Below are 19,293 nucleotides of genomic sequence, written 5' to 3'. Positions count from 1 at the left end.
GCGTCGATCTAGACAATGTTTACGTTTGTATTTGATAAAAAGCAAACTATGGAAGACCAAACAGGCAAAAAAAAAACAAACTTATTTTTCAGTGACGAAAATTTCAATGTATTATTAACGCTGAGGCTGGCCAGTACCAGATGGGTGACCATTTATATGAGTTTGGTTTTTAATGTATATGTGTGTGTGGGGGACAGACTCCCTAAAATGTGGGGGGGGGGAGCAATTTAAAGCAGAATAATCAAAAAATTATTTCAGTGCATTTGGTCCACCATAGTCGAAAGCCGGCAAACGTTTTCAAATGGGATCGAAAAAATGATGCTATTTTTAACACAAAGGGCACAATATTTATCGATTTTTTTTTGTATCGATTCTTCAAAGCATGTCCTGTTTAATAATGGTCATGCATTATTTGGCTCGCTAAAAAATAAATTGTTTATTTATTTATCAAAGATTTTTAAATGGCTTTTTTCATATAAATATTAAAAAAATCTTTTTTTGTTTTGCTTATAATTATTTTACTTAACATATTCACCGAATTTCACACTTCAAAACTCAAAAGCGGGATAATTAAACACAAAGTTCTGATATTCAGACGTCAAAATAAGGTATGCAAACAATTTTTTTTTTAATCTATAATCCTGTCCCTTACAACAACACAATCTATGTAATGTTCAGTTTCAGATGATTATTTTAAGCCTATTTGTTCCCACTTCAAAACAAGGTGCGTTGTGAGCAAAAAAAAAAATATATATATATATATAATAACGTTTATGAAAAATAAGTACACTATACTGTTATAAAGTTCATTCTTCTCTTAATAATCGCTGAAAATTTCGTATTGATCGGATAATTACCTGATTTTTGGTAGATTTTTAAAATTTTTGTTTGGATTTTTAGAAATGCTACGGGGAGCTAACTCAATTTAAAGTGCTGATCCTCCCCCCCCCATCTTTAACACTAGATTTTCTTCCTAAAAATCAAACCGTTTGCTCGGTATCATAACAAATTGTTTTTGTTTTGTTTTTTTTTCGCTGTAAAAAAAAAAAAAAATACTTGATGAAATTAAGTGAAATTTTGTTTTTTTCGGAGAACTTCATTCCATAACGTTCATTTAAACTTTTTTCAATATTTTCATTTTTTTAATGAATTGATTAAACTGTACAAGTACCCGAACATCTATTATACTTTTAATAAATGAGGAGACAACTCAGTTCGAACTATCGAGGCCTTATAATGGATAAAATCAAATTTTCACGCTACTGAAAAGATACTTTTCCGCATGTTTCATGAAATGTAACACGGCGGCCATAAGCGATTTTTGTACCGAATAAAAGTGCCACAGTTTCAAAATCACTGCCTCCATTTTATCTTCTTTCTTTCTTCGTCCCCGCTCCTTCCCTTACCGACTAAACATGAGTAAAACCTTTGACTAAACACGAGTAAAATGTTCGACTAAACAGAAGTAAAACCTTTGACTAAACACGAGTAAAATGTTCGACTAAACAGAAGTAAAACCTTTGACTAAACACGAGTAAAATGTTCGACTAAACAGAAGTAAAACCTTTGACTAAACACGAGTAAAATGTTCGACTAAACATGAGTAAAACCTTTGACTAAACACGAGTAAAATGTTCGACTAAACAGAAGTAAAACCTTTGACTAAACACGAGTAAAATGTTCGACTAAACAGAAGTAAAACCTTTGACTAAACATGAGTAAAATGTTCGACTAAACATGAGTAAAACCTTTGACTAAACACGAGTAAAATGTTCGACTAAACAGAAGTAAAACCTTTGACTAAACACGAGTAAAATGTTCGACTAAACAGAAGTAAAACCTTTGACTAAACACGAGTAAAATGTTCGACTAAACAGAAGTAAAACCTTTGACTAAACACGAGTAAAATGTTCGACTAAACAGAAGTAAAACCTTTGACTAAACACGAGTAAAATGTTCGACTAAACAGAAGTAAAACCTTTGACTAAACACGGTGCCTAGATATATTGCTTACTCTTCAAAAAACTATTCATTGAAAGTTTTAATGCAATATTCGTTTTCAGCATACCTGAAACCCTGAAAAACGTCATAAATTTAAAGGAAAATGTTAAGGTGGAAATCAAGTAAAAATTTACCATGGACGATTTTAAAAAGTTCGGTACTTATGTATTCTTGGTACCGTGCTGAATTATTATAGCGGTATTATTTCGAAAGCTATTCTTAACATAGGGAGAGGATAGTGTTTTGTAATTATTCTGTGGTTCCAACAAACAATTTATTTATTTAAAAAAAAAAGGGGTAATCTTGACTGATTACCTACCCTGAGTGTAATTCGACTCAACGAAATAGTTCGCCTCGACTTCGAATTAAGACAGCAAAACATTGAACCGGAAATGTAAATATGAAACGAAACATTTCGTTCCCCCCCCCCCCCATTTTCCTCAGTTTTTTATTATTATCGAAATGAAACGAAACAGATTTATTTTTCTCTTTTTTGTGCGAGTTGTTGACTGTTGTTCCTCATCGAAACAGCTTTATTTATTTATTTATTTATTTGGGGATTATATAGGTAAAGGTGCAATATCTTTACATATTTTGGTACTCGTGCTTTTATTGATCCGTGCTGAAATAAAGTCGTTATTATTTAAAAAGCCATTCTTAACATTGGGAGGGCGGTTGTACTTAATCCGTACTTTAACCTTACAATTGAATAAAAAAAAAACATATCATAAAACTTGGACATCTGATTTTAAAAAAATAGTGCGGATTAATACGTGCATTAGCACCCATATTTTTATCAGTTTTTTTATCGTTGAAATGAAACGAAACAGTGTTATTTGTTTTTTATTTTTAGTTTTTTAGTTCTCTTTTTATTTGTTTATTTTTTCTTTTTCTTTTCTTTTTTTATTAAGGTAAGGGTGCAGTATATTTCCACCCTCAAAAAATCCTTTAAAATTACTATTATATTAGGTTTTCGGGGGCGCTAGAAACGAAAATAACGTTTGAAATTTCAGGAAACAAATAGTCTTTTTTTCTTTCTTTTAGATATGAAGAAAAAAATAGTAGTAAAACGTGTGGGATCACTTTTATATACTAATGTAACGTAAAATGAGCACCCACTTTACGACCACCTTTTTTGTGGGTGGGGTCTGGTGTTTATTTGGTAATTGAGACCTGGTAGACGTCCAGACAACCAAGCAACTGTTGTGCTTGCACATGCAACAATGCCCACCACTTATAACAAAGAATTACATCCGAATCTGGAAAACTACTCATTTGCAGAAAATTTAAATGCGATATTCGTTTTTAGCACAACCGAAAACCTCTTGAAAACAATTTTTAACCCCCCTAAAAAAAAGGTTGCCATAAGGTGGGTTCTCAGTTTACGTTAAATTAATAAAGAAAATTGATTCCACACTTTTAAAACTATAATATAAAATAATTAAAAAAATATATTAAAAAAAACGGAAGAAGTTTTGTTCCATTTCGTTAGGATATGATTTCATATTTTCGTGTTTAAATCAACTTCTGCTTCTTAATACAACTTTAAGACAAACTATTTTTAGTCGCAGAGGCCGGTAAGTAACCAGTCAAGATTACCAGTTAATCTCTATGCGGGGGAAAAAAGTACACGTGAAAAAAAAGTTATAACAATTTTTTTTACGGCGGCATCAGAAACTGAGAAATTCAGCTAAATTTAGAAGTTAAATAAATTCCTTGTAAAAAATCCCTTGAAAGATAAATATTAGTTTTCTGGGACTATTTCAAAGATAATTAATAAAGTTTAAAGATATTGAATTAAAAAAAAAGACATTGTTTGTACAAAAATAGCTTAATTGCACCCCCCCTCAGCCCCCCCCCCCAAAAAAAAACAAAACAGAAGTTTAATAACAGATCTAGCTTTGCACAATCAAAACAAAAGATAATGCGTCGTGCATAAGTTCTACAAAAGCTAAAATGTCAGAAACTAGTGGAGGGGGGCGCTTTGCCTGGTCGTTAAATGTGCTTAAATATAATATTTTAATTTGTCCAGATGTCGTATATAATATTATAGAGATTAGAAAGCTGTGATTTCAACAGTATCGACTTCAGGTGTGACCTTAAGTGGTCGTTCATGGTAGCAAACGTCAGAACACATTTGCTTGGTGCCGATTTCTTGGCTGTTCACATGAAGACGAGGACCCCGTCTCTTAAGATTACAGGGATTCCATCACATCTGAACACAACTAGGATTAGCGTGGCAACACAGCACGACCCACCCTATGCAGACATTCTGGGTCAGTACAAGGACATTAGCCAGCCTATTAAGCATACCGACACTGATGAACATCCGACACACCACCGCATCAAGACTGTTGGAGTGTTGGACAACCTGCATACTCACGGCCATGACGACTCCCTGCACACAAGTTGGCATATGTTAAGAAGGCATTTGAGGAGATGTTGGCGGACAACAGCATCCGTCCCTCAGACAGTTCATATACCTCACCACTTCACTTGGTATCAAAATCCAAAGGGGAATTCAGTCTGCATGGACTACTGGAAATTCAACGTGTCCACTGTTGCTGACCGGTATTCTCTCCCACATATTCACGATCTTGCCTCGGGCTTTCAGGAGACCCATATCTTTTCGAAAATAGACTTGCCTAAGGCATACTACCAAGTCACAGAGACTCCAGAGGACATTCCAAAGACAACAGTCACAACCCCTTTTGGACTGTTTGAAGTTTAAAAAATGCCCTTTGGACTTCATAATGTGGCTCAGACATTCCAGAGGTTGATGGACAAAGTTTTGCGTGGTTTGACATATGTCTACGCCTATATTGACGACATCCTGTTGGCCAGCAGAGATGCTGATACCCACGAAGAACACCTAGAAGTATTTTGCCATCTTACATTATGGTCTCCGAACAAACCCAGACAAGTGCAAATAGATTTTCTTGGACACCACACAGATACTCACAGGATCATCCCACTTCCTGCTAAGATAGAAACCATCAAGGATTTTCCAACGCCTACATCTGTAAAGCAGCTGCGCCGTTTCTTAGGAATGATGAACTTTTACCGACGATTCATCCCCGGATGCTCAAGCCTGCTCACATCCCTGACAAATCTCCAGAGGAAAAACAAAGCCATCACCCTGAAGGGTGACCAAGAAAAAGCATTTAAAGCAGCAAAACAGCTTTAGCTAACTTTACCAAGTGCTTCTAAAGGAGGACACACGGACGCAGATATACCTCACAACAGATGTATACTTAATATATACTATTACTGCAAGCTTGCCTGTATTGAAAATATTTTCTTCTAGTTTTCGAATCCTACCTTATATAGTTAGCCTTATGTTCAAGTACATTCGAAATATAATACAGTGCAAAGAAAATCACTCATGAAAACGGACCTCCTAAATTAAAACCTTGAAAAATTATTTAAACTCTAATGTAAATTAATATTAAGCAGTCTTTACAAATTGATAATAGTTAATTATTGGATTTTAATTAATTATAAGATGAAACTTTTATGATTCAAACTAGATAGATAACGACAAACTTCCACCCATTAATATGGGAGGGGAGATTATCACCAAAATGCCATGAATTATTAAGTTCGCACATTGGACTTACTACTTAGATATAAGTCACTTGTACCCATTCCCCTTTCTCCCCCCCTTTTTTTTTTTTAAATGGAGAGTAGATAATACAGTGGATGTGTTATCGGCAGCTCCAGTAACTCTCGCTTCTCTTATTTTGTCATTCAGTCCTCATTCAATGAGTGATGTTTCTGACAAAGGGTGAAGAAAAAGCTGCTTAAAGGTCGGTACTACTTGGTGACCAGTAGTCTGAGATGTCGGATATTTTTCTGTCTTTGTCTGTCCTTGTTGCCATGTCACTAGTAAGGGTGCTGGAGGTAAACGTTTTGTCTGGGCTGACGTTATCCGCCTGATAGTCAGGGACCCGAACCTTGGATTAACCACTAAGGAGGCTGTCCTATCAGCAGGCGCAAAGTACTGGGACTGCTGTATTGCCATTTGGTGAGTGGATCTGGACCATGCAGGAGTCTCTGGTGGGGCCTCTCGATGCCATACTAGTGGGTAATTGTTACGGCTTTACCTTTTCGTGTGCTACAAATAAAAAAAAATTCCTGTCGTTTTCTCTCTTACTTTCCCTCTCTGTACTGCTCTAACCAAGTATGCCGACCTATTCCACAAATCCCCAAACCTCAACATGAAATATCTCCAGAATAAAAACTCGATTAAACCTAGAACCCCATCTTCCAGCGTAGAGCCCTACTACCAGGTCTCCTTCTCCAATATCAGGGGTCTACGTTCCAACCTTCCAGAGGTTGAAACCCAATTACAGGAGACGAAACCGGACATATTATTTCTATGTGAAACTGGAATAGGGCCGACCACTTCCCTAGATGAGTTCATAATTAATGGATACTCCAATTTAACAGCTAAATCTGACTCCCAAGATCGCCATGGGCATGGAATATGTGCCTACATTAAGGATGGCTTCCCATGTGGCAGGGATATCTCTAGAGAAGATCCTAATTTACCCTATATGTGCTTCGGGGTTGCACTTGCTAACACCACTGCATTTATATTTGCCCTCTATAGGCCCCACAACAGCGGAGTTACTATCTTTAAGAGCATATCTGAGAAAATAGACCACATACTGTCTTCACATCCCTCGGCTAACATCCACATCTGTGGTGACTTCAACGTCCATAACGTGGAATGGCTGACCCATTCAAATAAGACAGATGATGAGGGGAGGTTTTGTCATGATTTTGCCATTGCTTATGACCTCACTCAGATTGTTCGCGAACCCACCCGTGTGCCCGATGCACCCAATCAATATGCAAGCCTCTTAGACCTTTTTCTTTCAACTTCCCCTGAGCTATGTTCATGTACCGTTCATTCTCCTTTAGGATCCTCCGACCACTCCGTCGTATCAGTTAAGATAAAAACAAAATGTAAGAAGCCATCAGACGTACCCCTCCACCGTACTGTATACCGATACTCTATGGCTGACTGGGATAGCTTCCGTACATTCATATCTGATTTACCTCTGCACTCCATGTTTAAAAAGGAAGTGTCCTCTATAGTATCAGATCTGACCGAATGGTTAATTGTAGGCATAGACCAATTCATACCATCAAAAAAATTCCAACAAAAACCTAACAGCCAGCCATGGTTCTCCCCAGAATGTGCTGCTGCTATCGCGCACAGAAATCACTTTTTCCATAACTACCAACGTAATAGATGCACTGAGACTAAAGCTGCTTTCAGGACTGCCAGCAACCACTGTAAAAGAGTAATAAAAAATGCAAGAAAGCTATATGCCCGGTCTGTTAAATCCAAGGTAGCTGATCAGCGGCTAGTTTCCCACCAGTTTTGGCAAATAACAAATAGGATCCTGAACAGAAGTGTGCGTTCTATCCCAACCATTATCAATGTTATCTCGTCAGCGTCAGACAAGGCCAAACTATTTGCAAAGAACTTTGCAGCTAATTCTACCCTATGCGACGAAGGCCATCAACTCCCCATATTTCCTCCTATAACACAGAACAAGCTAGGTAATATACAAATATCCGTGCATGAGGTCGCCAAGCTAATAAAAAACCTAGATTCCAGTAAAGCAACTGGCCCTGATGGCATCCCAATTATAGTGTTAAAAAAGCTTCAACCAGAACTTGCTCCCAAACTTACGAAACTATTTAAGCTCTGCCTTAAGGAGAAGTGCTTTCCGACCCCCTGGAAGACCTCATCAGTTTTCCCTGTATTTAAGAATTCAGGTGATAAGTCATCCCCCTCTCAATACAGACCAATAAGTCTTCTCTGTGTTATGAGTAAGTTACTGGAATCAATATTAAATAGAGAAATAGTCAACCACCTCAGCAGAAACAACCTTCTTAGTGACACACAATATGGTTTCCGCTCTGCAAGATCTACCGCAGATGTGCTGACGGTTATATCCCACAGGATTAGTGAATCTCTTGACAAAGGCTTCCTTTCTAGGGTAATTGCTCTTGACATATCAAAGACCTTTGACAAAGTATGGCATAAGGGTCTACTTCACAAGATTTCCAACTACGGTATAACTGGAAATGTTTTCTCAATCATTAAATCATTTCTCTCCGATAGGCTCATAAGAGTAGTGGTAGATGGACAAAAATCGGAGGCCTGCAATATAAATGCTGGAGTCCCTCAGGGGTCAATCCTCGGCCCAACTCTCTTCCTGATCTACATCAATGACCTCCCTAAACACATACTTAAATCATTCGTTAACATCTATGCTGATGACACGACCATCTACGGCAACACATCAAAGGCTGTAAATGACGAAGTTCTCTCGGATTCTCTCTCCTCTGATCTCGAGCGCGTGGTTCAGTGGGGGAAGATGTGGCTAGTTACCTTTAATGCATCTAAAACCAAACTCCTATCCTTTCATCATCAACGCTCTGATCCCCAGCTGGCATCAATTGTGATGGATGGCTCTCGTCTGGGTGAGGCCCCGTGTTTTGACAAGCTTCTGGGTTTGACCTTTACTCCTGATCTGAAATGGAACACGTACATCAAGTCTGTTGCCAAGGTCGCAGGAAAGATGGTGGGATCCTTCTACCGCTCCAGAAGATATCTCACTACTGATTCAATTCTCTATCTATATAAAAGCCAAGTACGGCCAAGGATGGAATACTGTTGCCATATCTGGGAAGGAGCTGCCAAAAACAGCCTATCATGCCTTAACAGAGTACAAAATAGACTTCGTGGTTTAGTGGGGGATGCCCTTTTCTCTACCCTGCAACCCCTCTCACACAGAAGAGACGTTGCGAGCCTGTCCTTGTTTTATCGTTATTTTCATGGCAGGTGCTCGTCTGAACTCCAATCCCTGGTCCCCCCTCGCCAAACTTTCACGAAAATCACCCGTCTAGCTGAATCCACTGTGAAAAATTTCCCCCACTCTATATCTGTGCCTAAATCAAAACGCGGATTTCATGAGCAAAGCTTCTTTCTTAGAACTGCACGCCTGTGGAACTCTGTTCCGTCTGTCTGCTTCCCTCCGGACTACAACTTGGATGTCTTCAAGTCTAATGTTAACAAATTCCTAATGAACCGCCCCCCTAATTAAACACTTCATAAAATCTCCTCACTAACGTGATGTACTTGCAATAACCCTTATCCCTGAGTGGCTTCCGGGCCTTGATAAGTGGTGATCACTGTGTAAAAAAAAAAAAAAAAAAAATGCTTCAGATACTGGAGTGCGAGCTGTGGTAGAGCAAGTGTGTGGCGATCAACACAAACCCATCGCATTCTTCTCTGCAAAGCTATCACCAACTCAGTTAAAATACAGTACCTTCTCGAAAGAGCTTCTGGCAATATATCTCGCCATCATGTACTTTTGAGACCTACTGGAAGGGTGGATTTTGACTGATCACAGACCACTGACAACTTCTCTTTTAAACAACTCCGACAAGTATTCTGCCTGGACTACATCTCACAGTTCATCTCTGATATCCATTATGTTAAAGGATGTAACAACACCGTTGCGGATGTTTTGTTCAGATCCAACATCAACACCTTAGAAGACAGCCCACTCAGTCAAAACCTAAGAGCAGAGGCCCAAGAATCCGATCCAACCCTCCCAGAAGTATTGTATAACACACCCCTGCAACTGAAAGAGTTTCCAGCCCCTTCCAGCAACAAAATATTATACTGCGATACAAAACTGGACCATCGCAGATCTACATACCTCCAGCATTCAGAGGGCAAATCTTTAAACACCTACATGGATTGTCACATCCCAGCGAACGTGCTACGGTCAAACTCATCACTGATCATTTTGTGTGGCCCAACATGAATACTAACATTCGTGATTGGGTATCATCGTGCGTCGTGTGCCAGAAATGCAAGGTACACAGACACACGAAATCCCCACCAGGCACATTCAGCAACCCAGACGCATGTTTCAGCCACATTCATATCGATATAGTCGGACCTCTCCCTATATTTCAGAATCATCATTACCTTCTCACCATGGTTGACCGTTTCTCCAGGTGGCCAGTAGCAGTGCCCATCAGAAATACATGGGCTACAACAGTAGAAAAGACTATCCTTCAAGAGTAGATAGCAATATTAGGTGTGCCCGACATCATCACCACCGACCGCGGTGCACAGTTGCAACCTTTACTCTTCCGGGAATTTACTCAACTTCTTGGCGTAAAACATATAAAGAAGACAGCTTATCACCCTTATGCCAATGGCCTCGTGGAATGATTCCACCGGACACTAAAAGCTTCGTTGACCATAAAACACCCCACAACAGCAACTGGGTAGATGAACTGCCTTTGATCCTTTTGTTAATCCGCAACTCACTCAAGGAAGACAAAGGTTGTACTCCAGCAGAAAAACACTTTTGCATGGAACTCTCACTACCCAGCCAATATTTTGAGGACACAATTCCCAGTCTCACATCTCCGAGTCCTTTCACCCAGGAACTACGTCATAAAATGGCCCAACTCAAGTACACACCGTCATCAACAGTCTACGTCCCACATCAACTTCAGGATTGTGAGTTCATTTTCATCGGAAATGATGCACTAAAGCGACCACTGACAACAACATAGCAGAGTCCCTTTAAAGTCTTAAAGCGCCCACAGAAGCATCTCATCATCGACCGAGGAAATCGAACAGACACTATTACCATCGACAGTGCTAAGCTAAGCTTTCTGGAAAAAAAACACCACGAGGAACAGAACCTGTCTTAACCCACCCAGACACTACACCCGTCCTATAAACCATACAATCAGAGCCAGCACGTCAAGGGTTATATCCAACTCCAGAATTGTCCATCCTCTCAACTAGACACCCCCGTCGAGGAAGAAAGGTTACCCTCCAAGTAAATATAAGACGTATATCTATTATTAATTGATAATGATCAATTACTCAAGGAGAGGGCCTTGTCGCGGTTTCAAAATCACTGTCTCCATTTTTTATTTTCTTTCTTCACCCCCGCTGTTTTCTCTTCGTTTTCCTTTCTTTAAACAAAGAATACAAAAGCTAACGCACACTAAACATATAAACAACATCCTGTTTCAGTGAACACGTTCGCTTTCCCTTTCTTTTCATCCTTGACTTCTTTACACACGTTGAAATTAAAACGTATTAAGCTAAACGTTAATAATTCAAACAACTGACGTTTTACTTTTAGACGAAATTAATTCAAATAGAATCGGCGAACTTCCAAGCTACTTATGATTGCAAAAATGTCGTTCTGAAATGAATTAGAGTCGTTTATTTGTCTTTTGGGACTGACACCTCTAACATCACACTGCCTAAATGAATACAACCCACCTCGGCTGAGTCAAATCAGATCGGCCTGGAAGCAGGAGGAGCCGAGGGATTCCCAGCAGCAGCAACCAAAGCAACATTTCAAACATCCCTTTTCAGGGCTAAGCAACCAGCACTTATCAGGGCTAATAAGTTTTTCTACCACTAATGAGATTCACTAGTGCTTGCCTCCTGAGACCCACCAACAGCAAACTTCACTTCATTCCAGCGGGTCCTGCTCACTCCTGCAACTTCCAGTCTTCAGTGGCTTCCAGCGCTTCCTGCAGTTTTCCGGCAACCTCGCCTGCACCTTGCTTTTCCAGTCTGCAACCTCGTCTGTATCTTGCCCCTCCAGTCTGCAACCTCGCCTGCACCTTGCTCCTTCGGCGTACAACCTCACCTTCACCTTGCTCCTCCAGTCTGCAACCTCGCCTGAACCTGGCTCCCTACCCACCGTCCGTTTTTTAACACTGCCCATACGTTCTCAATGTCGACAGTTTGTCCATTCCTTAACACTGGCCCTACGTTCTCAATGTCGACCGTTCAACCATTCCTAAACACTGACCCCATATTCTCAGTGTCAACCGTTCGTCCGTTCCCTAACACTAACCCTACGTGTTCAGTGTCGATCTTTTGTCAGCTCCTGAACACTGATCCTACGTTCTAAGTGTCGATCTTTCGCCCGTTCCTTAACACTGACCCCACATTCAGTGTGTACCGACCATTCCAGATCGCCCCGACGTCCACCTCATCGTTTTAGACTCAGTGAAACCACGCTACGTCTATCTTTTTAGTTGTTGAGTCGATTGCCCCCAGACGGCCGCCCTTGCAACAACAGTGAAAATATTAAAGAGATGTGCCTCAATATATCTCCTTTTTAAAAAGACAACTTACCAATTCCCTCAACTATTTTTTGTCTGATTCATGCCTCTAATAATCGCTAGGAATTATGGGAATTTTGCAGGCGAACTAAACTACAATTTTATATAAAAATGTTTTATTTGTTATATGATGACGAAATCACTTCTGGTCCAGAAATGATGATTAAAACAAAAGAATCATATTTCACAAAAAATAAAAAGTGAATATGAGAGTAAAAGATTACGAATAGCAAAGGACAAAAGCCAAAGAGAGAAAGAAAGAGAGAGAGAGAGAGAGAGAGAGAGAGAGAGAGAGAGCTTTTATTATGACATCACAATGTATTTTGAAATCATTAAAATTATGTGAAAATTGTTTTTTCTATTGCTATAAATTTTATTACGGTTGTTTAAAACTCGACTAAACTCTCGCCTATTATTTTCTGTCTAATACGCACATTATCTAGTTTTATAGAATTGCATTAAAAACATTTCATTATTTTTTGATGACGAACAATTGGTTGCAAAAAATGAGATAAATTTTAATGTGTTTATTTGATTGTGTGTATATATGTTTTATTAAATTGTGTGTATATATGTTTATTTCATTGTGTGTATATATGTTTTATTTCATTGTGTGTGTATATATGTTATATTTCATTGTGTATATATGTTTTATTTTGTTGTGTGTATGTTTTATTTCATTGTGTGTATATATGTTTTATTTTATTGTGTGTATATATGTTTTATTTTATTGTGTGTATATGTTTTATTTTATATGTGTATATGTTTTATTTTATTGTGTGTATATGTTTTATTTCATTGTGTGTATATGTTTTATTTTATTGTGTGTATATGTTTTATTTTATTGTATGTTTTATTTTATTGTGTATATATGTTTTATTTCATTGTGTGCATATGTTTTATTTCATTGTGTGTATATGTTTTATTTTATTGTGTGTATATGTTTTATTTCATTGTGTGTATATATGTTTTATTTTATTGTGTGTATTTTATTGTGTGTATGTTTTATTTTATTGTGTGTATATATGTTTTATTTTATTGTGTGTATGTTTTATTTTATTGTGTGTATATGTTTTATTTTATTGTGTATATATGTTTTATTTTATTGTGTATATATGTTTTATTTCATTGTGTGTATGTTTTATTTCATTGTGTGTATATATGTTTTATTTTATTGTGTGTATATGTTTTATTTTATTGTGTGTATATGTTTTATTTTATTGTGTGTATGTTTTATTTTATTGTGTGTATGTTTTATTTTATTGTGTATATATATGTTTTATTTTATTGTGTGTATATATTTTATTTTATTGTGTGTATATATGTTTTATTTTATTGTGTGTATATATGTTTTATTTTATTGTGTGTATATATGTTTTATTTTATTGTGTGTATATATGTTTTATTTTATTGTGTGTATATGTTTTATTTTATTGTGTGTATGTTTTATTTTATTGTGTGTATATGTTTTATTTTATTGTGTATATATGTTTTATTTTATTGTGTATATATGTTTTATTTTATTGTGTATATATGTTTTATTTCATTGTGTGTATGTTTTATTTCATTGTGTGTATATATGTTTTATTTTATTGTGTGTATATGTTTTATTTTATTGTGTGTATATGTTTTATTTTATTGTGTGTATATATGTTTTATTTCAATGTGTGTATGTTTTATTTCATTGTGTGTATATATGTTTTATTTCATTGTGTGTATATATGTGTTATTTTATTGTGTGTATATATGTTTTATTTTATTGTGTGTATGTTTTATTTTATTGTGTGTATATGTTTTATTTCATTGTGTGTATATGTTTTATTTTATTGTGTGTATATGTTTTATTTCATTGTGTGTATATATGTTTATTTCATTGTGTGTATGTTTTATTTCATTGTGTGTATATGTTTTATTTTATTGTGTGTATATGTTTTATTTCATTGTGTGTATAGATGTTTTATTTTATTGTGTATATATGTTTTATTTCAATGTGTGTATATATGTTTTATTTTATTGTGTGTATATGTTTTATTTTATTGTGTATATATGTTTTATTTCATTGTGTGTATATATGTTTTATTTCCTTGTGTGTGTATGTTTTATTTAATTGTGTGTATATATGTTTTATTTTATTGTGTGTATATGTTTTATTTTATTGTGTGTATAGGTTTTATTTCATTGTGTGTATATATGTTTTATTTTATTGTATTTTATTGTGTGTAAGTTTATTTTTTGTGTATATGTTTTATTTTATTGTGTGTATATATGTTTTATTTTATTGTGTATATATGTTTTATTTTATTGTGTATATATGTTTTATTTCATTGTGTATATATGTTTTATTTCATTGTGTGTATATATGTTTTATTTCATTGTGTGTATGTTTTATTTTATTGTGTTATTTTATTTTATTGTGTGTATATATGTTTTATTTTATTGTGCGTATATATGTTTTATTTTATTGTGTGTATATAGGTTTTTATTTTATCGTGCGTATATATGTTTAATTTTATTGTGTGTATATATGTTTTATTTTATTGTGTGCATATATGTTTTTTTATTGTGTATATATGTTTTATTTTATTGTGTGTATGTTTTATTTCATTGTGTGTATATATGTTTTATTTCATTGTGTGTATATGTTTTATTTTATTGTGTGTATGTTTTATTTTTTTGTGTGTATATAAGTTTTATTTCATTGTGCGTATATATGTTTTATTTTATTGTGTGTATATATGTTTTATTTCATTGTGTGTATATATGTTTTATTTTATTGTGTGTATATATGTTTTATTTTATTGTGTGTATATGTTTTATTTCATTGTGTGTATATATGTTGTATTGTATTGTGTGTATATGTTTTATTTCATTGTGTGTATATATGTTTTATTTTATTGTGTGTATATATGTTTTATTTTATTGTGTATATATATGTTTTATTTCATTGTGTGTATATGTTTTATTTTATTGTGTGTATATATTTTATTTTATTGTGTGTATATATGTTTTATTACATTGTGTATATATGTTTTATTTTATTGTGTGTATGTTTTATTTCATTGTGTGTATATATGTTTTATTTTATTGTGTGTATATGTTTTATTTTATTGTGTATATGTTTATTTTATTGTGTGTATATGTTTTATTTTATTGTGTATATGTTTATTTTATAGTGTGTATATCTTTTATTTTAATGTGTGTATTTTATTGTGTGTATGTTTATTTTATTGTGTATATGTTTTATTTTATTGTGTGTATATTTTTTTATTGTATATGTTTTATTTTTTGTGTGTATGTTTTATTTTTTGTGTGTATGTTTTATTTTTTGTGTGTATGTTTTATTTTTTGTGTATATGTTTTATTTTATTTTATATGTTTTATTTCATTGTGTATACGTTTATTTCATAGTGTATATATGTTTTATTTTATTGTGTATATTTTTATTTTATTGAGTGTATATATGTTTTATTTCATTGTGTATGTTTTATTTTATTGTGTATATGTATGCAGGTTTACTTTATTGTGTATATGTGTTTACTTTGTGTATATATGTTTATTTTATTTTGCGTATATATATGTTTATTTTATTGTGTTTATGTTTTATTTTGTGTATATATATGTATATATGTTTACTTTATTGTGCATATGTTAATTTTATTTTGTGTATATATGTGTGTATTATAGTATATATATATATTGTGTATATGTTTATTTCATAGTGTATATGTTTTATTTTATTGTGAATATATGTTTATTTTATTGTGTGTATATATACGTCTATTTTATTGTGTGTGTATATATATGCATACATTATTGTGTATTTATGTATCTTTTATTGCATATTTTATTGAATGTATATGGGTTTATTTTATTATATATATGTGTGTGTATGTATGTTTATTTTAATGTTTATTCTATTGTGTATATATGTTATTTATGTTTTATTGATTGTGTATATATATGTTTTATTTGATTGTGTGTATATATGTTAATTTCATTGTGTGTATGTTTTATTTCATTGTGGGTATGTTTTATTTCATTGTGTGTATATATGTTTTATTTCATTGTGTGTATATATGTGTTATTTTATTGTGTGTATATATGTTTTATTTCATTGTGTGTATATATGTTTTATTTCATTGTGTGTATATAAGTTTTATTTTATTGTGTGTATGTTTTATTTTATTGTGTATATTTTATTGTGTATATTTTATTTTTGTGTGTATATGTTTTCTTTTATTGTATGTTTTATTTCATTGTGTATACGTTTATTTCATAGTGTATATATGTTTTATTTTATTGTGTGTATATTTTTATTTTATTGTGTGTATATATGTTTTATTTCATTGTGTATGTTTCATTTTATTGTGTATATGTATACATGTTTACTTTGTGTATATATGTTTATTTTATTTTGCGTATATATATGTTTATTTTATTGTGTTTATGTTTTATTTTGTGTATATATGTATATATGTTTACTTTATTGTGCATATGTTAATTTTATTTTGTGTATATATGTGTGTATTATAGTATATATATTGTGTATATGGTTATTTCATAGTGTATGTTTTATTTTATTGTGAATATATGTTTATTTTATTGTGTGTATATATACGTCTATTTTATTGTGTGTATATATATGTATACATTATTGTGTATTGATGTATCTTTTATTGCATATTTTATTGAATGTATATGGGTTTATTTTATTGTATATATATATATATGTGTATGTGTGTTTATTTTAATGTTTATTCTATTGTGTATATATGTTATTCATGTTTTATTTTATTGTGTATATATGTTTATTATATTGTGTATATCTATTTTCTTGTATGTATATATATTTACTTTATTGCGTATATAAATATTAGTATATATGTATAATAGTATAAATATATTAGTATATACATATTTATTTATTTCACCGTGTATATATACATATTCTATATACATATATCTATCATAGAATGACTGGCAGTATCTAAACACTGATTTCAAGTAAAGAGTATATTATTACTGTTATTTAATTTTCAAAATGCATAAAATCGCCTTTCAAACATGTTTCCATACATCTTTTTATTTTAACTAAAACAGTTGCATTTATTCCTTTATTTATATCAATGACCTCGGTGTTTCCACAGAGCATTAATAACAAAATCCAACAGTTAAAATAAAATGTGTTGTATTTTTCGAAATAAATTTAATGGATTCGTTTGAAATTAAACTCAATGAACAATCTCATTATTTCACTTGTTTTTATTTCTACTTCAATTATTTTCCCAATAATTTTTTCTTGTAAATACAACCATGGAAACATATAACACATGCATAAACAAACGAAGCATTCCTTTGTATCAATTCAAGTACACAAGGATATGTCAGATTCAGTTAATGTAGATTTACTTTCAAACATAAATCTGGTCCATTTTTATATGCAAAAATTTGTTATTTTTTTTCTGACATTAATTTTTAAGCCAGTAATAAAATCCATATCATGTGATCAAACTATTTTATGTTCTGATGATTCTGTTTACTTTTTTATTAAAAAATGATGATCATGAAAAGTGTTCTATTATTTTTGAGTATGATAATAAAAACTCATTTCTTCTAAATATAAATTGTTAAATATTGACAGGATTAAATATTAAAACAATTGAAACCGATTTAATAAAAATATTCTTTTTAATTACAGGGAGTGATATTTCCTTAAAACTATTATCTATGTCATATATATATAGACGATTGTGTAAGTGGAATTGTTTGTATGTTTCTTGCACTTTTTTCACTAGGTATATTCGCACATTAGTTTTCAAATACTTTATTATGAATATTATTGTAAAATCTAGTCTGGGTTCGCCATAGCGAGGGAATCTTATTTATGTTTCAAATACTATTTGATGTTGAATATTTAGTCGTGATTTTGTTGTTAGAAAAATGTAAAACCATGCTAGATTGTCCTCGAACATAATATCTAGTAGGCATTCAAGTTTTCTCATGTCCAACTTCTCTAGCTTCCACTGTGTACTCTCATATGTCTTTTTAAATGTCATTTATCCGAAAATGATTTACTGCATATTTTTCACATGAATATGGTTTTTCTCTTTTTGTTTTATTTTACTTCAGTCGAAGTTCTCAGAAATCAAAGGGCCCACAACCAGGGGCTAACACTTTAAATTTTTTCTCTTTTTTTTTCATTTTTCTTAAAGTTTTTCTTCTAGGGGATCGGACATCCAACCAGATATCTGACATTTACCCCTATTTTAGTGAGTCCAATCAAGAGATCTTTTCAGGATTCTAGCCGTCCCTTTCAGTGCAATCGTTTGTATTTCACTTGCACTTGGTTCACCGGGTATGCTTGCTATGTACTTTTTAAAGTTCTTTTTCATAAGCCCAGTTGCTCCTATGATGACTGGTATAATTGAAACGTCTTTTAATTTCCAGTTTCGTTTCATATCATACATAAGTCCTTGATACTTTGTTATCTTTTCCCTCTCAACTCTGTTAAGCCCTGTATCATTGGATACACTGACCTCTATTACGGTCGCTTTTTTGTTGTGCTGTTGTGCTGTATCCTCACCTGTTGTGCTGTATGTCAGTCTCCTGTATGTGTTTTTATATGATGTAACAAATTTAACTTAAATCTTTTCTCTATTGTGTATTCGCATATGAGTTTTTAAGTGTTCCTTGGCAGTTATAATAACTAGTATGATTGATATCTTCCAAAGATTTCAATTTTTTTGTTATCATACATATTTGGTCCGTTTCTCCTTTTCAGCTCTGTCCAGACCTCCATCATTAGGAACACTCACTTCAACTAGGTTTGACAGCAGCATTTTCTACGAAGGTGGCTGTAGGGATTACATGCTTCCAGTGTGTACTCACATGTCTTTTTAAATGTCCTTTTTCCGAAAATGACTTACAGCATATTTCACATGAATATGGTTTTTCTCCACTGTGTATTCGCATATGTCTTTTTAGGTGGTCCTTCTGTGTAAATGAAGCCGAACATATTTGACAAGAATATGGTTTTTCTCCAGTGTGGATTCTCAAATGATTTTGCAAAGCATTGCTCTGTGT

At 33.4% G+C, this 19,293-nt stretch overlaps 1 protein-coding gene across 1 annotated transcript; it reads left to right on the top strand.

The window, feature by feature from the left end:
• Positions 1–4,114: 4,114 nt before the first annotated feature.
• Positions 4,115–4,732, top strand: LOC145270096 (uncharacterized). Its single transcript, XM_080125697.1, has one exon. The coding sequence runs from the start codon at positions 4,115–4,117 to the stop codon at positions 4,730–4,732; it is 618 nt and encodes a 205-aa protein (XP_079981823.1).
• Positions 4,733–19,293: the final 14,561 nt, after the last annotated feature.

Source organism: Euprymna scolopes, chromosome 46 (genome assembly GCF_053919585.1).
Source record: "Euprymna scolopes isolate OS-2025 chromosome 46, ASM5391958v1, whole genome shotgun sequence".
Classification (NCBI taxonomy): Eukaryota; Metazoa; Mollusca; class Cephalopoda; order Sepiida; family Sepiolidae; genus Euprymna; species Euprymna scolopes.
This window is presented reverse-complemented; position numbering and strand designations above follow the sequence as displayed.